At 39.5% G+C, this 23886-nt stretch overlaps 2 protein-coding genes across 2 annotated transcripts in view; one reads left to right on the forward strand and one right to left on the reverse strand.

Moving 5' to 3' along the window:
* Positions 1–23886, forward strand: part of LOC134089714 (dematin-like) — an 89691-nt gene that overhangs the window by 9274 nt on the left and 56531 nt on the right. The gene's annotated exons all lie outside the window — the stretch shown is intronic.
* On the reverse strand, positions 3861–8284 carry LOC134089079 (girdin homolog). Its single transcript, XM_062543387.1, has 3 exons — positions 8157–8284; positions 7131–7325; positions 3861–7029 (listed from the first exon to the last, which is right to left on the reverse strand). The coding sequence occupies exons 2-3, from the start codon at positions 7315–7317 to the stop codon at positions 5549–5551; spliced, it is 1668 nt and encodes a 555-aa protein (XP_062399371.1). The 5' UTR covers positions 7318–7325; positions 8157–8284; the 3' UTR covers positions 3861–5548.

Genomic DNA, 23886 nt, shown 5'->3' on the forward strand with positions numbered 1-23886 from the left:
GCGCACACTGATAATCACATTAATAATAATTTGTTTATTCATGGAAATTTAACTGAGACCAGAGAGCTCTTTTGCAGCAAAGTCCTGATGACAGACAGTCCAAAGAAAAAACAGAGTACAAACATTTAAATCAAGAAAAATAAAAATAAAACATGTATTAAGAATGAAAAATGCAAGAACACAGAAATAAAATAGACTAAAACAGGCAAACGCAAGTTAAAAACAGGAGCACTGAACCGTAGCCATGTCAAAGAACACTTGAAATTGTGAACTGATAGAATGGAATTGTACATTAGAGTTCAGGGTTGCTGTGGAGGCTTTATTAACTATTTCCTGGTCAGAACTGCGTCTTGATGTTTATATGTTTTTACGTGACAGAGGAATGAATCTAGAATTCAGGGAAAGACAGGTGTTCATCATTCTGATGTGAGTGACTAAATCAATGCCTCAGATGTGTTGCCTGTAGTTCTTTACCTTCTTGTTACAGTCATTTCAATCAAAACCATTTTAACCCATTGTTTAAAGGTTTTAATTCCCTGAAAGTCAGAATATGTTCATATTGACAAACTAGCCATCATGACTGTGGGTGAAAATCAAGGTCTGTTGGGCTTGAATGAAACGAGAAATCTGTGAGACTACTGTTAGTTATGTGTCAGTCATACAGAGCCATTTCATTTTGTGCAATGCGAGGATTGCAGTCTCTTCTGTTTTAGATTACCCTGTACTTCCAGACCTCAATTATATCTCTGTACGCTCTGCACAGAGCACTGAAAGTAGTATGTCTAGATAATGCCTCTATAAAGTATTACACATAGTCTTGCTTTAGTTTTTACTTATTAACGTTTTATTGGCGATAAAGACAGAGCTAAACTACCTGGGAAGGAATGAAGGAAGAGAGGTTGACATTTACAAACAAGGGAGTACTGTGTAGCCTACACAGGATCCTTGGAGCTGTGTGCAATTCATAGAAACAACAGGCAGATATTATACACTGTATACATGTTGAAAATTCCAAAATGCACATTAACAGGAGTCAACAGAATAGAGTCAAAATAATTCTCATCTGGAGCAGAGACTTCTTTGTCATCAGGCTATTTGTGTTTTTATCCATTTCACCATTCCTCATCATCCTCCAGTACCTCCAGTACCTCACAGTTTTCTACCTCCTCCTCGAGAGAGTCAATTTTTTCATTTGCTTTCCTGTTCAATTCTTTATAGTAATTTACCACTGCCTTGTAATGATTGATTATTTCATAACATTCATGCTGCATTTTCAGTTCAAGTTCTTTCTTGGCATGAATTATCTCAACTGCTAGCTGTCGGATGGTATACCAAGATCGGCACTGTTGCATCCCCCATACACCCAGAAAGCATTTGTCTTTTGTCTTGTATTTAACATAAAATAACATAAATAATTTCTGTGATACATTTATTCTTGTTTTGTCAGACATGCTTGACCTGTTTTTGTCATGCGATGCATTTGTTGTCAATGTGAAGTCTGTGAATGTGGAAACTGCCACATACAACACCACCAGGGTGACAAGGCCCAGGGCCAGCTTGCTTCTCAGACTGCATTTCCCATGATGCCGCAGGAACTTGGCGACAGCTCGCACTGCGTCATCATTACAAGGGCACCTCATCAGTCCGTCATCGGTGAACAGGCAGTCCACAGTGATGGAGTCGGGCCGCTTCATGAAACTCTTTGTGTCGGGCAAAGTGTAGTTGCTGTCCAATGTGTGGTGAAGCACTACTAACGCTAAAGGTTTACCCTCTGTGGAGAAAAAATAACAAAGAGTGAATGATGAGTGCCCAGGGAAAAGGCAGCAGTCTAATGAGACATTGGCTGGTGGTCAGCTGTCTGTGCTGGTGGTACAGTACCTGGAATGTCGTGCAATGCTGCTTCAATGTTAATTCCAACTCGAGACGTAACTGGGCAGAAAGCGAGGATGACATCACAGTCTTTGCTGTTAGATACATTTTTGTACGAACCCCAAGGGAGATGTGACTTGAATCTTTTGTGGGTGTTCAGTGTTTCACCAGTAGTGATAGTGTACACAGACGCCATACTTCACCCTGGAGGTATACACATAACATGCACATGTTATATGAAAAAGGAAACATGCCTAAAAGCAGTAGGGTTTTCCTATGACCATTCCTTCCTAGACATCATTTTAAGACATTATTTTCACACTGATCTAACCCCTACATAGCTCTTCTTGATCCACATACAAATAGCTCTTGATCAATCCACTCACACGGTCACACCGCAGCTTTTAGGCATTTTTAATTAACATGGAGGCACCTTTCAATTAATGTTTATATTATGAGTTGAAGTCAGCTGCATGTCCGGACTATTGTGCTGGGTAATAATTAAACTACACATCACCAGTAACTTGTAGAATATTTATAGAACTTGCAAATATGAATACACTACCAACAGAACAAAATGTTTAGTAGGACAGCTTCTGAGATTAGTGCTACAGTTGTTTGTCAGATTATTTAATCAACTGAAACCTAATATTTGTAGGCTATACCTGCCAACATAGAAAACTCATCCACATGCTTGTCATGACATGGACTGCCACAGATACAGTGCACGTAAACATGATGGATTAAGACATGAATAAGCATACCTTTTGGCTGGCTACTGGTCTGTAGAAGAGTGTACTTTCCCAATGTTGAGTTTGTTGTCATTCTTTTAGGTAAGCTTCAGCTTTTAGTTCTTCTGAAGTGCTCTGATTCCATGGCATACTCGCAGTAATGTGACAAGCCCGGGTTTGTTCAGTCTCCTCCTTCCGATGGTCTGCTCAGCCAATGAGGTGTTGGCTTTCATGCTCTGTTCTGTTTGAGGAGTGTTGTCATTGGTGCTTTCATTTCTGGGAATCAGAAAGTGAAACTGATGGTGTGTTGCCCACTGAATCCACTCTCCCATGTGCTTATGTTTGCTCATGGTTTTGTTTCCATGGCTGCAATTTCTTCCAGCAATTACAAGTTCTATGGATGTATTTTATTCATGACTGCTCTGCACACTATGCATCATCATAACCAGCTTCATGATAGTCATCTCGATGTATTTTGATTAGTGAACATGAATAGGAACTATTTCAGAACTGTTGGAAAACCAATCCCAGTGTCTAACTTAAGGTGGTTGAGAGAATGTCAAGAGTGAAATGCTATCATCATTTGAAGTGAAAATTCACAGAAGTGAAACAAACATATCTTTCCTTATAAACAAAAGTTTAAATATAGTTGTTTACTATTTTCCAAAGATAAAAGATGTTCCAAAGTTTTTGGTGATGCGACAAAGCACGTCATTGGGCTTCTTTCTAGAACAACCTGCAGAGCCGGTTCAAATTTGCAAACAGGTTTGCCTGAGTTCAAATCCCTGAATGTCTCATGTTGGCCCTAAATTAAATGGGACAGTTGTGAGGGTCACAGTCAGTCATGTGTCAGTCATACAGAGCCATTTGATGTTGAACGTGAGGATTGCAGTCTTTTTCAGATTTCCCTGGCCATTACTTTGTTCATAGTTCTGTGCTTCCAGACCTCAATTATGTATGCACTGTATATAACACTATATGAAGTAAGGGTCTAAATAAGCCTTTGCAATGGTTTCTGCTTATTACAGGTTTTGCTTATTGCTTACATGCTTTTTGCAGAATTTGGCTCATTAACTCACACAGCCATATATAAGATAAACAACTCACATCTGTGCCAAAATGAAACACACCTTTCTAAAATTGAAATTCTTGCAACAAAGTTATACACAAACACCATTTGAATTTCTCTTTTATATCACCAGCAACACACTGATGTACTTTACATAACAAACACTACAGTCTTTGTGTTTCTATTTTTATTATTTTATTTGGTAATTGCATAGTCTTCTGTAAAACTCAAAAGTAGAATTTCTGTAAACAAGAGTTTTTACAAAAATCAATCATTCTTACAGATATGAAGAAAAATGGAATCACAAATCAAATATAGCAACAAAACAAAAGTAAAAAAAAAAAAAAAAACTACTCTATAAATTGATAAGAACACATCTTTTTAAACAAAGGTTTTAGAGATGCACCGATCGATCGGCCGCCGATTGGAATCGGCCGATTTTCACGTGATCGGCCACGACCGGCGACCGGCCGGTCAGTCTGAGACATGCCGATTTTATGCCGGTCAAATGCACTCGCACGTACTTGTAACAACATCACACTCACACAGCTGAGTTTGCAAAGTTTGATGAAGCTAGGCCAACAGTCAGGGCTGGATAAAGCGCTAATACTGAGTTTTTCTATGCAGCGAACGCTGTGCTTTGCCATATTGCGTGGAATTTACTATACTAAGCTGTCACTTCAGGTTACAGCGCTCATCAAAGCCCGTCCTTGCCGCTAATTGCGTGCCCACAGCTGAACCACAAGCGCTATCAATAAGCAGCGACATAGCACGGCAGGAATAAACATAGTTTTGCTTCGGTTTGCCAACTTATCATGTATTCTTTCACACTACTACAACAACTAATTCCGATTTACACATTTAGAGGTTTATTTCATTACCTTTTGTCTGATCTCGCCTGTATATTTCTTCTAAATTCGCCAAAAGTTAGCATTGTTAGCGTGTTAGCGTGTCATAAACTACCGCGACCGTGATACAAAACATATCATGCGTGGTGTCGTTGGAAAGCTCCTGCATGACGTTATGCCATCCAAATATGGACACTTCCTTAGTATCCCAAGCAATCGCGAAAGTTCAAAGAAGAGTGTGGACTGAGAATGTAAGTCATTTGCTGTGTTTCAAGGCTTCTCAAAATTATTCTTTTTTGTTGTCATTTTCCAACATCTCAGCCTATGTAGCACTAACTTCAGTTATCAGTATTCTGAAGATATTTACAGTTGGATATTGCATATGGATGTGAGAAGAAAAGAAATAGTGTTCCTAGTGCATTTCTACATGTGTGAAATTAATGTCCCACACTGGGATTACTGCAGCTGAAGAAGACTTGAAGAAGAATCTGTCTATTCACATTTTTCTACCAGCCATTGATAAGTTGATTAGGCCTACATTTCTAACATGTTGTATTAAAAAAAATATAGGCTAGAAAATAACTCTTTCTTTGTGCTGTAAAGTGGTTAGAAGAAATTAAATCGGAATCGGCTAAAATCGGTATCGGCCGGCCAAACTCGATGAAAAATCGGAAATCGGAATCGGCCAAAAACTTGCAATCGGTGCATCTCTAAAAGGTTTTAAATACAGTTGTTTACTCATTTCCTAAGAACATGTTCCAGAGTTCTTGGTGATTCAGAAAGGGACATCAATGGCCTTCTTTCCAGACCAGCCTGCACAGCCAATTCAAATTTGATATAACAGCTTCGTTTGGGTTCACCCAGACTAATTTTAGTGAACAGTCTGAGGATAAATGTTGTGGTGGTTATGAGTCCAGTTGGTTGTACAAAGAAAAACTGTGAAGATAGAGAACTAAGGCTACACTTTACTTCCCCCATCGTGTGTCCCTTTAGGGCATATTCATAGGCTAGAGAAGTATGACACGGCAGTGTTATGATGATGGTACGCTGTCTTCCTTAGCACTGCTTACAGTCTTGTTGTCAGAGTAAGTTGAGGAGTCAACAGAACTTTCATCTAGAACAGAGACTTTATCTGGAACAGAGACTTCTTTTTCATTAGTCTGTTTATCATTTCCATCCATCTCATCATTCTTTGATTCAGCTTTGTCATGTAAGGCCTTCTCCTCAGTGTCTCTTGTTAACCACTGAAAGACTTCGGAGAGGCTCTTCTGTGAGTTTTGAGGACACTGTTCCAGTGATGTTCTGAGTCTTTCTACTTCTTTCTCCAGATCATTTATTTTTTCATTTACTTTCCCCTCTGATTCCTTACAGTTGTTCACCTCTTTCTCGAGAGACTCAATTTTTTTATTTGCTTTCCTGTTAAATTCCTGAGCACTGCTTACAGTCTTGTTGTCAGAGTAAGTTGAGGAGTCAACAGAACTTTCATCTAGAACAGAGACTTTATCTGGAACAGAGACTTCTTTTTCATTAGTCTGTTTATCATTTCCATCCATCTCATCATTCTTTACTTCAGCTTTGTCATGTAAGGCCTTCTCCTCTGAATTTTGTGAGGGTTCAGGTGGTGATGGTGCAGAGACTTCTTTTTCATTAGTCTGTTTATCATTTCCATCCATCTCATCATTCTTTGATTCAGCTTTGTCATGTAAGGCCTTCTCCTCAGTGTCTCCTGTTAACCACTGAAAGACTCCGGAGAAGCTCTTCTGTGAGTTTTGAGGACACTGTTCCAGTGATGTTCTGAGTCTTTCTACTTCTTTCTCCAGATCATTTATTTTTTCATTTACTTTCCCCTCTGATTCCTTACAGTTGTTCACCTCTTTCTCGAGAGACTCAATCTTTTTATTTGCTTTCCTGTTCAATTCCTGATAAGTTTTGATTTCTTTATCAAAAGAGTTCATTCTTTCATTTACTTTCCTCTCCAATTCTTGGTAGCCTTGCTGCATTCTCAGTTCAAGTTTCTTCGTGGCATGAATTATCTCAACTGCTATGAGCTGCTGGGTAGTATACCTAGGTCGGCACTGTCGCATCCCCCATACACCCAGAAAGCATTTGTCTTTTGCCTTGTATTTAACATAAAATAACATAAAGGGTTTAAATCTCTGTGAAATGTTTGTTCTCTTTGTTTTGTCAGACATACTACATCTGTTTTTGTCATGTGATGTATTTACTGACAATGTGAAGTCTGTAAATGTGGAAATGGCCACATACAACGAGATGAGGATGAGCAGGCCCAGGGCCAGCTTGCCTCTCAGACTGCGTTTCCCGTGTTGCTGCAGGAACTTGGCAACAGCACGCACTGCATCATCATTGCAAGGGCATCTCATCAGTCCGTCATCGGTGAACAGGCAGTCCACAGTGATGGAGTCGGGCCGCTTCATGAACCTCTTTGTGTCGGGCAAAGTGTAGTTGCTGTCCAATGTGTGGTGAAGCACCACCAACGCTAAAGGTTTACCCTCTGTGGAGATAAAATAACAAAGTGTGAATGATGAGTGCCCAGAGGAAGAGAAGCAGTTTAATGTGACATTGTCTGGTCAATCAGTGTTGGTGATACAGTACCTGGAATGGTCCGCAACGCTGCCTCAATGTCAGTTCCGACTCGCGACGTGACTGGACAAAAAGCGAGGATGACGTCACAGTCTTTGCTGTTAGGCACATTTTTGCACGAACCCCAAGGCAGCTGCGACTTGAAGCTTTCGTGGGTGTTCAGCGTTTTACCGGTAGTAACAGTGAACACAGACGCCATACTTCACCCTGGAGGTATACATAAGATTGATAGGAAGTGAGATGCATTAGCTCAGACAGTTTACTGACACAAACATACACCTGGGGAGGCTGGTTTGCCTGCTCTCTCATGACTGCAGGTACAGTATGCCACAGGTGTGATGCCTATAGGGACTATGACTTTTAAAAACAAAACTGGGGGTTAACCCAAGTGGGCTGTCTCCCCTGGTTCTGTTTCACACACTCCAACATAAGTTCCATACATACTGTACATGCTTTCACTTGTTTTGCACACTACAGGTTAGAGGCTCACTAGGCTGCTCGGTATCCCTGGACACAAGTATCTTTAGCATGTGTGTGAGTACCTAATGAGATGCTCCTGTTGAAGAAATACAACCCTAGCTACACACTTTAAAGGAACACGTAACTTACAACATCACATTCATTAAGATCCAGTAAGAAATATCTGTGAATAGACATAGCACAGCTTGAGTGGTCAATGTACCACCAACCCGGACATTAACGATAAAATCATAAATCTCTTAGTTGTCCAGAAAGACCTGTACGTTTTCTGACACTGTTTATAAGCTGGTCTGTGGGTAACAAAGCTTGAGATTACTTGACACACCCTCTCTACCCTCCCGTGGTCCTGCTTTAAACTGTACTTTTCACATTCATGTCCGTGTGGCACATATTCAACATCACTCCTAACATTGGTTGAACGATTACAGAACAATAACTAAACTAGTCCATTAATCACTGCTGCCTAGACCATATTTCGAAGTTTAAGAAGTAGTCTCTGAGGTGGACATAAGTGCATGTTACAGTACATGATAGATTAAAACATTAAGCATACTGTACCTTTTGGTATTGACCTAGAAAGCAGAGGAGTTTTTTTGTAATTCTTTTCGATGGGCTAAGCTTCAGCTTATAGTTCTTCTGATTCCATGGCATAGCCCGGTTTATGTGAGAAGCCCTGGTTTGTTTTGTAGCTTTTTCTTCCTGATGGTCTGCTCAGCCAATGAGGTGTTTGCTTTCATGCTCTGTTCTGTTTGAGGAGCGATGTCATTGGTGCTTCATTTCTGGGAATCAGAAAGTGAAACTGATCGTGTTGCTCACTAAATCCACTCCCCCTTGTGCTTATAGTGTTATGTTTGCTCATTCTTTTGGTTATATAACTGCAATTCCTTGCAACAATTAGAAGTTCTGTTTTCTGTATTTAATTCATGACTGCTCTACATATGCTTCATCATAACCAGCTTCATGATGGTCACTCAGAATGCTTTTTTGATGAATGAATGAAAATAATCCTACAAGTGCTCAACATGAATAGGAACTCCTTCAGAACTGTTCATTCCCAGTGTCTAACTTAAATGTGGTTGAGAGAATGTCAAGGGTGTGAAATGCTTAACATGTAAAACTTTGTTTATACTCTTTTGTTGACCAAATAATCCCATGCATGTTTTTTTTTTTTTTGATAATTATATTTATTTGGGATTTTCTTTCGCACATCAGTACAGTTTTTTAAATCAACATCATTCATGTTCATACATGTAGCTTACCAGTGCCACACCAACACTCATACACCAATACATACAGACAGTATAATACAGTACATCCACACCTTTTACTAACACTTTTACACACACACACACACACACACACACACACACACACACACACACACACACACACACACACACACACACACACACATCCATCTTCATCCATATCTGTCCTATTCCATCTCCTCTACCCATTGCTTTATAAGGAATCATAAATGTCCTGCCATACTTTACAAAACTGTTTTTTTTTTGTTTCTGTCCTCATACATTGTCCTTTCTATGGTAAGGTAATATTTAAGCAGACCCTTCCATTCTTGCAGGGTTGGGGCCTGAGAATCTTTCCAGTGTTTTAAAATTAACTTTTTAAAAACCAGGGAAGAGAGAATAACCTGCCACCCTACAGGATATTTCAAATGGTCAGTTTTATGTAATATCCACTCCAGTGGTGTTAGTTTAATCCCATGCATGTTATTATTTCATATTTAAGAGTTTTCAGTTTTGTTGATCAAGTGAGTCCAAACCTTGGACTTGTTGCATGTGTAGGCTATGGTGAGCTTGATGAGCTTTTGTCCCTACCTGGGAACCTTACTTTCAATTGATTATTTCTGAGATTCTGATACAGTTGTGGCCATAAGTTTACTACATGTGCTACAAGTTGACTAAAAAGAGGAATACAAAATCATCTTTTGTAAATTAATCTTAATGCCTTAATTAAAAAAAAATGAGGGAGGGACACCAATTGTCTTTGTGAAGGAATAATGTATCGTAACATGCAACCTTAAAATACAGGGGCCATACGTATACATACCCCTATGTTAAATTCCCATAGAGGCTATTTTTATTGTTAAAGGCCAGTTATTTTATGGATCCAGGATATATGTATCCTGATACAGTTCCCTTGTCCTTTGGAATCAAAATAACCCCACATCATCACATACCCTTCACCATACGTAGAGATTGGCATGGTGTTTTTTCTTTTTCAGTTTACCTATTAGCCTGTTTGATGCTCATTGAGCTCAATGGAAGACAAACCAGCTCTTAATGCATGTAAACTTATGGCCACAACAACTGTACGTTTTCAACCTGGAATTGTGCATGATATATGATGTACTGTATGAAATTAGCTTAAGATGGCTACAGGCGACTATGAAGTCAAAAAGTTTTATTGTATTGATTATAGTGTCATGAAAGACAGATTTGAAGGCAGTTTATGGGCAGGCCGCAGCAAAAATCCAACGGGCCGCTAGTTGAATAGCATTTTCAATTGAATGGGGTAATATTTGACAATGTGTACTCGGTACTTTATCTCTGTGAATTGACATAACATAGCTGGTGCGGTCGATAACATAGCTGGTGCAGTCGATAACATAGCTGCTGTGGTCGATAACATAGCTGGTGCGGTTGATGTGCCAACCCAAACGTGAACAATAAAATCATAAACTTCCTCTTACCCTGGTGTCAAGGAGGACCTACACTGTTTTTTTTTCTGACATTGTGTACACCATATGCAGGTGTGTGGGTAACAAACACCTGAGCTTGAGACTAACCGCACAACTCCATGCCCTCTACCCTCCACTTGGTCCTGCTTTAAACTGTACTCTTTGCTGTATTCATTCATTCAATTAATGTATTCTGCGGAAGTCTATTCTGGGTTGAAGTCAACTGCATGTCTTGACTATTGTGCTGGGTAATAATTAAGTACACATCTGTAAAAGTTATGGAACATTTCTAGAACACTGTGTGAACAATATGAACAGTGATTGATGAAACGAGTTCCTTTACTGCTTAGTCACATACAGTATGTGTGCAAATATGAGTCTATACACCACCAACAGAACAATACATTGAAACCTGATAAAGTAACATAAACTATTGATATTTATAAATAGACTTGCTGAAAAAATTGTGGTAGGAGGTCAATGGCTGATTACCTAGGCTTTTATAAGGTGTATTGTAATATGTCATAATCAATGAAGTCTCAATTTATCATTTGCCACCGGCACTAGCATTTTTGAGAGCCCAGAATTATTTTCTGACATATTTTCTGGCAGCGCCCCTGTTTATATATACTCTGTATGGAACACTGAAGGGTCTACATTTCCCCTTGGGGATCAGTAAAGTATCTATCTATCTATCTATCTATCTATCTATCTATCTATCTATCTATATGCCTTTGTGTTGCAAGGTCTCGCTAATTGGTGATAAAGACGGAGCTAAAGTGAGGAATGAGGCAGAGAGATCCTGAGAGTAACACACAAGTAGAAATACACTGATTGTATAACATATCAGATATGCACACACAGTTGGAGAAAACGGCATATTGGACACAAATTGGGCAGATCACTACTTGGTCTTAGCTGAAAGGATACATATTTTTTATATTTCTGTTCATATATCCTGTGGGAAGTCACACATTAAATGGAGTCACAGACGGCGGGCGATGCAACAGTCGAACATGACAGACTTTGCGGCTTTATTAGACATAGATATTGACAGGATACGATGCGAGTGAACATCAGTGATAACATCAGTTTACAGTAATTATGTTGTTTTCAATTGGACACACTGACCAGACAGCTGTTTTCTTTCTGTAATGATATGTAAAAATCGCTGTGAAAGATAGCATAACAAATCAGTTTAAGATGGCCACAAAATGCAGAGGCAGAATCAGGGTTCCAGAAAGTAAAAGTCCTGCCATACAGTATAGTCTCTCTTCCTGTGCACTTCATGTGATGTCACTAATTATCTGATCTACCTGGCAGCTCATTAGGATGAGCTAGTTTACTAAATGCTTGGACAAAACGGGACCACAGAGCCTGAACACAAGGCAAAAGGGATGGCTATGTAGCAGAGTGCCTCTTTTTCATCAGACTGTTTATTGTCTTGGACTACCATTTCTTGTTGACTGATCTTTTGGAAGAACTTTTGATGCATAAGCAAATACAGCAACATATAATAATCGCAACCCCAAACGTGAACATTAATGCTACATTTCGAGAGTCAATTATTGTATTTGCCTCTCTGTTTAATTCCTTACAGTTTCCAACCTCTACCTTGAGAGAGTTGATTGTTTCAGTTGCTTTTCTGTTTACTTCCTTATAGTTTCCAACCTCTACCTTGAGAGAGTTGATTGTTTTAGTTGCTTCTCTGTTTAATTTCTCATAGTTTTCAACCTCTTTCTTTGCTTCTCTGACCAATTCCTTATAGTTTTCAACGTCTTTCTTGAGAGAGTTAATTGTTTTAGTTGCTTCTCTGTTTAATTTCTCACAGTTTTCAACCTCTTTCTTTGCTTCTCTGACCAATTCCTTATGGTTTTCAATGTCTTTCTTGAAAGAGTTAATTGTTTTAGTTGCTTCTCTGTTTAATTTCTCACAGTTTTCAACCTCTTTCTTTGCTTCTCTGACCAATTCCTTATGGTTTTCAATGTCTTTCTTGAAAGAGTTAATTGTGCCATTGTTTTCACTTATGTTCCTCTCTAATTCCTTTTTGTTTTCAACTTCTTCTTTGAGAGAGTTCATTTTTCTATTTGCTTCTCTGTTGAGTTCCTTATAGTTTTCAACCTCTTCCTTGAGAGTGTTAATTGTTTTACTTCGTTTCCCTTCTAATTCCTTATAGTTTTGCTGCATTAGTTCAAGTTCTTTCTCGGTATGAACTAACTCAGCTGCTTGGTTGGAAAATGTTGAAATGGCCACACACAACAAGATGAGGATGAGCAGGCCCAGGGCCAGCTTGCCACTCAGACTGCGTTTCCCATGTTGCTGCAGGAACTTGGCGACAGCACGTACTGCATCATCATTGCAAGGGCATCTCATCAGTCCGTCATCGGTGAACAGGCAGTCCACAGTGATGGAGTCGGGCCGCTTCATGAACCTCTTTGTGTCGGGCAAAGTGTAGTTGCTGTCAAATGTGTGGTGAAGCACCACCAACGCTAAAGGTTTACCCTCTATGGAGATAAAATAACAAAGAGTGAATGACTTGTTCCCAGGGGTAGGACAGCAGTGTAATGTGATTGTCTGGTCAATCAGTGTTGGTGATACAGTACCTGGAATGGTCCGCAACGCTGCCTCAATGTCACTACTGACTCGAGCTTTCACTGGACAGAAAGCGAGGATAACGTCACAGTCTTTACTGTTAGACACATTTTTGTATGAACTCCAAGGGAGATGTGACTTGAAGCTTTCGTGGGTGTTCAGTGTTTCACCAGTAGTGATAGTGTACACAGACGCCATACTTTACCCTGGAGGTATACAAATAAGATTGATAGGAAGTGAGATGCATTAGCTTAGACAGCACACTGACACAAGCATACACAAGCATACACCTGGGGACGCTGTGAGATCTGGGGTTATTACCTAACAGTAGGCTTACAATTAATTATTTTTAGCCTACTACATCTCCCATGCACACATGCAAGTTCGTCAGAGAGGAGAAGCGGCCCCTTAATTATTGCAAATATAACTTCCGAACAGTTTTTGTGAGTGCTACTTATTAATACTTGTTAATATGAAGGGAACTGCAGGGGCTGGCACTGCACAGCCATGCTGCTGAAGTTCCGTGAGGACACAGAACATGCACTTCAGAAACAATATACAGTATTTAAGCTCATGATATTCAGACCAACCCAAAACAGCCCACCGGGAGTCCTCCTGAAGCTCCTGATTAGCCGCTCCGGACCTGCCTGACTGGTTCAAAGATATAGAACCCAACTTCACTGGTGAGATAAACGTGTGCCAGTCAGGTAGGCATAATCATAAAACGTAACGCAACGTATTGTAGAAATGTAGTGGAGTAGAGAGTATAGATCATTGTTGCAAAATGTAATGGAGTAAAAGTCAAAAGTGTGCACTATTTATTTATAGTATTTGTACTTTGTTACATTCCACCATTGTCCCTCATGAGTGTGAGGTCTGTGGGGAGCAGTTGTAGTGGGAGCACATTGGTCCTCTGGTTTCATGCATCTCATCACTAGCTCCATAAATAGGCTACATACTTTTACCTGTTGTTGTGTACACCAGTGGCGGCTGGTGGTTATAAAAATAAGGGAGGAAGGAAGGTGCACTTGATCGGTGTTAGTGGCAAATGTGAGGTTGTGATGGTATTGGTGGCATATGTGAACAATAGAGTATGTAGGCCGCCTACCCAGACATTTAAACCACCGTTATGCACTTGAGCAAGGCACTTAACCTCAAATTGCTCCAGGGACAATGATCTTTGTTATATAATTGACATATGTAAGTCACTTTGGATAAACGTGTCTGCTAAATTAATAAATACAAATGTTAACACTTGGAGGTCCGGTGCCTTTTCAGGCACTTTGAGGCAGCTAGCTATACCTTGAGATTTTTAAGTTTTTCATCTAACTAAAAACATCTATGCAAAAGTGGCACATATGGTTATATTCAAGAGATCCTCCAAAATAATTATATGAGAGTAAAGTGGATGTAATGAAATTACTTTTTATAATAATTCAGTGTAAACACAACTATTTAAAAAACAATGTTCAAAGGTTAAAGGTCAAAGGTATAAAAATACACTATAAATATATATTGAGCTAAGACTTTTGGAGTTTAAACCTTGAAAACAATGGTGTTGGCTCCATAAGTAAAAAGAACATTTAAAAATGTTATGTAGTTTTACTACAAATTGGAAAAAAGTCAGACTAATGGGTCACTTAGTGCGTGTCTCTTTCAAATGCAAATTACTGTAAGTTGAATGGGCTTTTTGGATGGGCCTGCTGCAGGTGAGAGGACTGAAATCCTAGGGTTTTCTTTTATTGTTTTTACAAAGTGCCATTGATACATTCTCTTTTAACTAGTTGATTAAAGGTTTATGGTGTCACTTATATGTTTCTAGGACAAAAAACTAGCAAAGATTGACATGTGTGTTTGGAACAGTTTTTCAAATCCCCAGGGAGGGATTTAGACTCCAGAGGGTTAATCAATCTAGTTCTGGGAAGTCAGGAAAAATATACGTTTTGGATATTGCCGAAATGAGATCGTTTTGTATGGTTTTAGACATGCCTGTAAATAGTGACGAATTGTTGTCTGAATCAGCCCCCTCATCATGCCCCCTGAAAGACAGTTCTTGCATGCCCAGATAGGCAGTAGCATTAATCAAACGCTTCACAGTCTCCCTGTTCTGGCGCACCTTTGCATTATGCTGTGCAGTCTGCAACCGCACACCTTCGTCCATAACCTGATCAATTGGCATTGTGCCCAGCAATGACAATCGGATTACAGCTTCAATGTGCTCATCACACAAATCGTGGCGTTTTGTTGCCCTATCCAAATTTCCAAATTGGCGTTTTGTTGCCCTATCCTGGCTATCCAAATATCCAAATTGTCAGTAAATCCCTGAACTGTCCACGTTCGTGACTTCCCCATTAGCAGGCAAGGCCAGCAGTATAGCCGACTGTTTTCTGTGCTACCAGTTAGCCACGAGTATTTGTCATACCATGTAGCATTCACTACACTAGATTTAGCATTAGGCTACCATCTTTTTTTGGAATATGGATTTTTGGAACTGGTCTTCCTGCTGCTTTGATCCTAACCTTTGCACTGTAATTGAATGTGTAAAATGGTTTGTTCAGTAAAAACATGGACAGCGTCCTCTGATGCCATTGTAGTCTTTATTTCATGAGCAATTAGCAATGTAAAACAAGCCTCCCGTTCAACACAATATTCTTGTGGACGCAGATCACGGTCTTGCACGGTGTAATCCAGAGGAGCTAGCTGCTTATTGGTTCACCGTTGGCGCTAAATAGAGAGCCGAAGTCACGCCCTTCTACTTCCGGTCTATGGGACCTATTTTACGATTTTTTATGCATGGGAGTCAATGGAGAGATAACAATTATTTTTTGGTCCCGTTCGAGTTGGACCGTGCATTTCACATATGATGTGTGGGAATTTAAAAGATAATTTTTCACATTAATAAAGTTCTGTTTTTCATTAGACTTTAAAAGTTATCTAAGTTTTGTGCGAATCCGTTCAGTGGACTACATCTGTCGTCTCAAACGATGCACGTCACCAACTGAGCCACCAACTAGCAAACGAGAGGCTGGCTAGTTAGCTAGCTATTATGCTAGTTAACGGTTACATCTTGCTGCCAGCTAAGTCACTTAACAGTAGTGTTGTACAGTCTATGAATGAAATACAACTTATCTGATGTGTTTAATCCTCTGACTCATGATATTTTCATCGGCAAGGGGGAAGCTCAAATAAGACCTGTTGCTGGCGCCCGTGGCTGTGAATTGGTCTAACGTCACTAACGCGACTGATGTGTTTGTAGTCGTTGGAAACACGATCTTTCACAATGTTGTAATTCACTAGTTACGACATACTTTTCAAATGTCTTTACATGAAAAATTGTCATTAAAATTGACAAACATCATATGGGTAATTCAAGGCACAAGACAATCATGACCAGAAAATAATTTATATTTCTCCATTGACTGCCATTGAAAAAAAATCCAAAGATAGGTCCCATGGAGGCAATCGGAAGGGGCGGGACTTCGGCTCTCTATAGAGCTCCCCAGTCCCGCCCACAGCCTTGTCCGGAAGTAAAAATCCAATACAATTTCTCCATTGAAAATTGGAGAATAAGCCATAACATCGTAACCGTCCATGGTAGACTTAAAACCAGCTACGATGTGACTAAGCGATTATACCTGCTCATATAGATGTCAAAAGTTAATGGGGGCATCAACCTTGTTTTGAGAAAACAATGCTTTATTCACGATTTAACGAGAGAGTACTACACTACCCGACACCCTAACGTGTAAAACTGGTGAAAGCAGAGCCTTTGATTGGTAGAGATCGCCGTTGCCATGGCAATGCCAAACAAACTGTACTCAGCTTTTCCCCATAGACAGTAAAAGATATGGACAGAGCTATCACGTAGACGGCAGCAGAGACCGAGGAAGCAAATTTCAACGGTTTTTTTAGGTCTTCTTATTCCGTCATAGGTCTCCTGCGCAGGCTCAGTTGTCGTACATGTGACGTAGGCACGTAGTTTGACCGAGTCTGACCTATGGCGACGCTTTACTCTCGCTGGACGCATGCGCCTTTAACACTTTAGCATTGACTTCGGAAAAACGTTAATTACTCAGCCGATAAGACAGTTACGAGATTATTATGTCAATTTCACAATGTAGTATGTACCCCGACAATAGAAAATGTTCATATAAAGGCTTAAAACGCTTCAGCTCTAACGTAATTTGATGTCAAAGTGGCGCTTACGCCCCATAGGATTCAATGGAATGGCCAGCTAGCCACGGTCTTCTCGTTAGCATGGCGGCCGCCATACTGTCTACACTCTCAGAACGTTCGCTGCCCCCTTGCTTTTCCCGCGCCTATCGTCCAGCTTCGTCTCGCTGGAACTTCAAAACTTAAAATGGCTGCAGGGCTGATCAGGACCGATGTGTGGTCTTCCGAAAAATAACGGTTTTCTCATCTTGAAGGTTGAATTTACTCAATGGAAACGGTAGGAAGTAATCATCTTCTTTTCTCAGATTAATATGGAACCATGTTAAACTATCTTTAGGCTGCAAATGTTGGAAATGTGTGTACGTTTGCAAAGCATCCTGGGATTTGAGTTCTCTATCTCGGAATTTAAGATATGTACACAGTCTTGTACCTTTCGCTTTTTTTACATTTTCTGTTCATTTTTTCACTCGAAATTATAAGTTATATGCTTATGAGTCACATCGTAGCTGGTTAGCCTAAGGCATGGTCTAAAACTCTTTATATCCGAATTTTTCCAGAAGTCATTGGGAGAAATGAATGAGAATTTTACTTCCGGACAAGCACCTCTCTCGGAGGAGGGGCGGGACTGGGGAGCTCTATTCCAGAGCCTCTGGCTAGACCCGCCCACTCCAACGGAGGAGCTTCCTCCCTTGCCCATTGAAAACGACGGGGTTCACGAGCCGCTGGGGTCTGAGAAGTTTATAATGGACTTCAATGAGGGGTTTGAGGAGGAAGCTCCTCCGTACAGTAATTTTGAATTGCGATAGGGGGTGCTGTTGGCATTTTGACCTAGGAGAACGATTTTAGCTCATTCAACGTGTCCAAATAGTAATATTAAGAATAATTTATCAGATAAATTAAAAAAAAAAAAAATCCCTGAAGTTTTAGGGAGGTTGTTCCTCCCTTTCCTCAATGGAGGAGCCTCCTCTGGTGTATACTACAGGTTAGACCAGGGATCTTCAACCTTTTTCAGGACCCCTTGACTGAGGGCCACACTGAGAACAAGACCCTCCTCATGGGGAACGTTTTTGGGCAATGCCTGAGGGACACTTTGCTATTGAGTTTGGGCAACATATCATTTCTATCTGAACGATTTGGATATTTGTAGTCTCCCAGCCCACTGCCCCAAATGTGTGGGTATGAATGTGTGCACACTCTTCACAGATGGGTAAAATGCAGAGAACAAATTTCCTCACAGGAAACCCCCTTGTCCCTACTTTTCACTGTATTCATTCAATTAATGTTCATATTCTGGGTTGTCAGCTGCATGTCTGGGTAATAATTAAACTACACACCAGCAAAACTTGTAGAAAATGTATAGAACATATATAACCCTGATCTTGCATATGAACCGGCAGTGTTTTAAGCAAGTTAAAAAAAACAAAAACATATTATTATTAGCTGTATTAACCTCAGGTTAAGAAATTTTGCAAAATCAATGTATAAACCTCGGCTAATGGTTGGGAAATGACAGTATGAACTATAGAGCACTGATTAATGAAACCAGTCCCTTGATCACTGCTGCACACACATGCATGCAAATATGAGTTTATACAACACCAACAGAACAAAAAATGTTTAATAGGACCCTCCAAGGTGTATTGTAAGTGCTATTATATAGTTTTTTGTCGAATTATTTCACGAACTGAAACATGATAAAGGTGATAGATGATGAATTAAGACACTAATAAACATACCTTTTAGTTGGCTTCTGATCTAGAAAGCAGTTCACCTTCGCAATGTTGAGTTTTTTGTAATTCTTTCAGGTAGCCTAATCTTCAGCTTTTAGTTCTTCTGAACTGCTCTGATTCCATGGCATGCTCACAGTAATATGACAAGCCCGGGTTTGTTTAGTAGCTTTTTATTACAATGAGGTGTTTGCTGTCTTGCTCTGTTCTGTTTGAGGAGCGATATCATTGGCGCTTCATATCTGAGAGTCAGAAAGTGAAACTGATTGTGTGTTGCTCACTGACTCCACTCAATTTAGTTTCATCTTTCCTCATTCTTATGGTTATGTAACTGCAATGCCATGCAACAATTACAAGTTATTTTTCATTATTCACTCTACAGTATTCTTTACTTATTCTTTAGGCTTGCTTAGCCCACCTCCTCCAAGAGAGAAGGACTATCCACACCATCGATTGACCTTTGAGTTTTGGTTGTCTGATGGAAACTGGCAATCTGACCTGCAATCAGCATTGCTTTGATGCACCTTTGATATAGTTAGCAAATCATTAGTAAACTTATACTGCATGTGCAGGGGCAGGAAGGTCATTAAAGTACAGGGGCGCCTGCAGGAATTAATGCTATGGTACGCACACCAATCAACACCCCCCCCCCCCCCCCGAAAATATTTTGCTGATATTGTACAATATTTGTCCGTTTCTCGGTTTTAGATTTGTGCATTGGTCAGCAAAAAAGTAGGCTATAACATCCACATGCAATAACACAATTAGAAATTTGAAAGTGTTGAAAGTGATAGTAGCAGTGGTATAAGCGGGATAATCAACTCCGCGCCGTGCGTTTATAGGAAAATAACGGAGTGATTATTTGCACCCGGGTGTAAATAGTGGAATGGAGGCATTTTCTTATTTGCACCCAAACCGGAAATGCGTGCTATCCAACATAGCGGGACCATCTTGGCAGGAGATGGCCTACCTAAATCTAACAAGTTAGGATTATTAAAACTATATTTGAGATGGTAAAGTGGTGCTAAATTTCCACAAACTTTATTCAGTGAACGGGTAAAGCCGTCCGTTTGCAAGCACAATCAAGAAACACGATCTTTTTGTTTTGTTTACCGTTACCTAGCAACCCCAACAAGTGAGTCAATAATTAGTATTCTCCCCTTCTTCTTCGACGGGGCGCAGTACAGCGGTAAAGTGACTGATTTACCATGCTCGAGGTGCTGGGTTCGAACCTCAGATTATTATTATTTTTTTTTTGCCTGCCAAAGTACGCACCATGACTTCTTTTTTCTTAGATGACGTTACCTCGCGGCAAATAAGAGTTTGTGCTTTTTGAACCTGTCAAAGATTTACTGGTTTTATTTCAGTTATGAGTAGAGTTAAGTAGAAGTAGGCTTCAGTAGTTGTTAGAAAGGTTGTGTTTTGACTTTGAGCCCCCAACGCTGCCTGGAAGGCGCTTAGGCGTGGGTTAAGGTTAAGGTTAGGGTTAAGGTTAGGAGTAGGATTAAGTGTTTTTAAGTCAACAGTGGCAGCGCTGCCTGGAAGACAACTCAGAAAACAACTCTTTAAAGTAGCTTGTCTTTGATGAAGCTACCACATGACCACTCATTACCCTAATATTTGTATAATCACTTCCAAGTAACCCAGACATGGCAAAACTATTAGGCCTAGCCTACTGTAGAGCTGGTAAATACACAGGCCTATTGACAGAGAACATGGATGTTAGACATCGGGTGTAAATAGTATTGTTGATTATTACACTATTTACACCCGGGTGTAAATAGTAATGTTGATTATTACACTATTTACACCCGGGTGTAAATAGTAATGTTGATTATTACACTATTTACACCCGGGTGTAAATAGTAATGTTGATTATTTGCACCCGGGTGTAAATAGTAATGTTCATTATTTACACCCGGGTGCAAATAGTCTCTGCCGGAAAATAATGCATTTATCGAAGTGTATAGTCCCCTCCGCCTGCGGCGTCGGGTCCTTATTACCACTTCGAACGTGCATTATTTTCCTATAAACGCACGGCGCGTCGTTGATTATCCCTTACACAATACTCATTTGGACAAGGTTACACAGCTAAGTTACTGCTAAGTTACGTTTAGTTTTGTTCAAGCATTAACGTCTGATGTTAAACAGTGTTGTAATGCTAGTCTAACGTTCCGACAAGCACACAATTTGTCTACCTAGCTTGTTATTGCCCATCTGGAATCTCCTCTAGCTTTCCTGCCTCCATCTTCCATTCTTTCTCTTTTCGTTGTTTAAAAGAACTTGCGATATCCACGATGAGTATTTGAGTTAGTGATTTAGCGTCACATTGTGTTCTGATAACCATAATAGATAGCAGAGTAAAAGAAAACAACAAGTAGCCTACTTGCGCGCCTGCGTGCGTAATCTCTCCTGCTCAAATGAAATATGTGCGCGTGGATATACAGTAGCTCTGCTTTAAGTTAATTTTGATAACGTGTTGACAAACTTCATATAGAAAATTGTAAATAGCCTGATGGCATGGCATGCAGCTAATGGGATACTCTGCATAGTTGGGAAGTTATGGTAGGCCAATTTGATGTGAATACACACGCACAAGGGTAATTTTCTTTCCTTGATGAGTAGTCTCAAGGTACGCACAGTGCGTACGGCCGTACGCCTGCAGGCGCCACTGTTAAAGTACACCACAAGTCTACAACTATGGGATGTGACTTCACAGGATAGGAGTTAATATAACCTCCCCTGAGCGAATAAAAAAAAATGGTAACCTATTTATAGTTTTTTTCAACTGCTTACACACTCATTTTTGCTCATCACACAATTTTCTAAACATGTCCTTCAAACACCATAACTCCACACCAAATCTGCAAAACCATCTATTCAGTGTTTGACTCCATTTTCAATATCCTTAAGTACATTTTGCAAAACACCACACAGAATTTTCTAACTAACACACAACAATCTAACAAGAAGTGAATTGATTTTATTTTCCAAACACAACCCATCAAAATGCCATTCATTCGTCACTTATTCACAATCAGTCCTCAATGTACGAATCTTTATTACTTTACAGAGCACCCTCCGATTATTGCCATAGTATAGATGCCTGTGAATAGATATATTCTCTTTCATTTTGATAATTTTTTATTGTTGGCTGTAAAATACTGTTAATAATAATAATAATCATATATATATATATATATATATATATATATATATATATACATGTATATATATATATATATATATATATATATATATAGTATAATAATAATAATAATAATTTACTGAAAATTATTTGAGAAGAATCACTAGTTTTGGTTTAAATTTGGCTTGTTTACTGTGAATTTCAACATCTTTCTGTAGAGAGTTAATTGTTTTACTTACAGTAGTTTCCCCTCTAATAACATCCGCCAAGGAGGTTGTTTTCATCGGGGTCCGGCGTATGTTTGTCTGTTTATTTGTTTGTTCGTTTATTTGTCTGTCTGTCTGTCTGTCTGTTAGCAAGATAACTCAAAAAGTAATGGATGGATTTCGATGAAATTTTCAGGTCAGACATGCAAGGAAGAAACGATTACATTTTGGGAGTGATTCGAAACACCTTCGGGATTGTGGAGCCGCTTATGTGTTTCACTTAGTGGTGTAATGTCATGGTATGGCCACGTTGTGGCTATCGGAATAGTTTAGGTTCAAATGCATGACAACCTAGGAAGAACAATACAGGCGGAGGTCTGCGCTCTCTGAGTGCTTTTCTAGTTCTTTAAAGTTTTGCTGCATCAGTTCAAGAGCTCAGTGGAAAATATGAAAATTACCACACACAACAATGAGGATCAGCAGGCATAGGGCCAGTTTTCCTCTTGGACTGTGTTTTCCATGTTGTTGCAGGAACATGGCGACGGCTTGCACTGCGTCATCATTACATGCGCATCTCAGCAGTCCGTCATCGGTGAACAGGTGTCACGTTTACATTGTGTAAAGCTGTTAGGCTAGTTCCTCAGGAGCTACTCTGCTGTCTATGTGAAGAGATCATTCATTCATTCATTCATTCAACCTTTATTTATTCTCGGAGAGTCATTGAGGGTAGCCCTCATTTTCAATGAAGCCGAGATTACAGAAACAATGCATGGAGGAACAAGAGATGTTCAAATAAGATAATAATAAGAAAATATACATTGCATTATAGAGGAGGAAGGGGGAAATAAAAATAATAAAATAAAAATACATGAAATAATAATAATAAAATAATAACAACAAAAATAATAATAATAAAAATAATAATAACAATAATAATAAAGACATTTACTTAAAGCAGGTACAAATTGGCATAGGACGGTTTGTGACCACAGACTTGAATTGACTATATGGAATTATAGAGTTAATTTTTAAATTGCACTGAAGATTATTCCAGGAAGTAGGGGCACCATAACAAAAGGCTGACTTGCCCAACTCAGAATGGACACGAGGAACTTTAAGCAACAAAGAGTCATTTGATCTAGTCTGATAGGCACCAGAATTCCACATAAGCATATCTGAAATATAACCTGGTAATTTTTCAACAATACCCTTAATAATAAATAAATAAACAGATACCAATGACGTTGTCTCCTCTCTGACAGAGATGACCACCCGACCCTAGAACACAATGATGAGTGCTATAGCCATCACCAGTAATGAATCTCAGGGCAGAATGGTAGACTGAGTCCAGGGCTTTTAGTGAAGAAGCAGTAGCATTTTTATATATCACATCACCATAGTCTAGAACTGACATGAAAACTGCTTCAACAACTTTTTTCCTACTTTCCATAGGGAGGCTGGCCTTGTTTCTGTAGAAGAAACCAATTTTTTTTCTCAGTGTTTTTACTAGGATGGCTACGTGGTAATTAAATGTGAGTTTGTCATCCAGCCAGATACCAAGATATTTGTATTCAGAGACTCTATCAATGCTTGAACCAGTTACAGTTGTTATTTGCATGCTATTAACCTCAATGTTCCTTGCTCTACTAAATAGCATACATTTAGTTTTCTTCTCATTTAGTACTAATTTAAGATTAATGAGAGCTTCTTGGAGAACATTAAATGAAAGCTGGAGATTATC

Source organism: Sardina pilchardus, chromosome 8, assembly GCF_963854185.1.
Source record: "Sardina pilchardus chromosome 8, fSarPil1.1, whole genome shotgun sequence".
In the NCBI taxonomy this organism is placed as follows: domain Eukaryota; kingdom Metazoa; phylum Chordata; class Actinopteri; order Clupeiformes; family Clupeidae; genus Sardina; species Sardina pilchardus.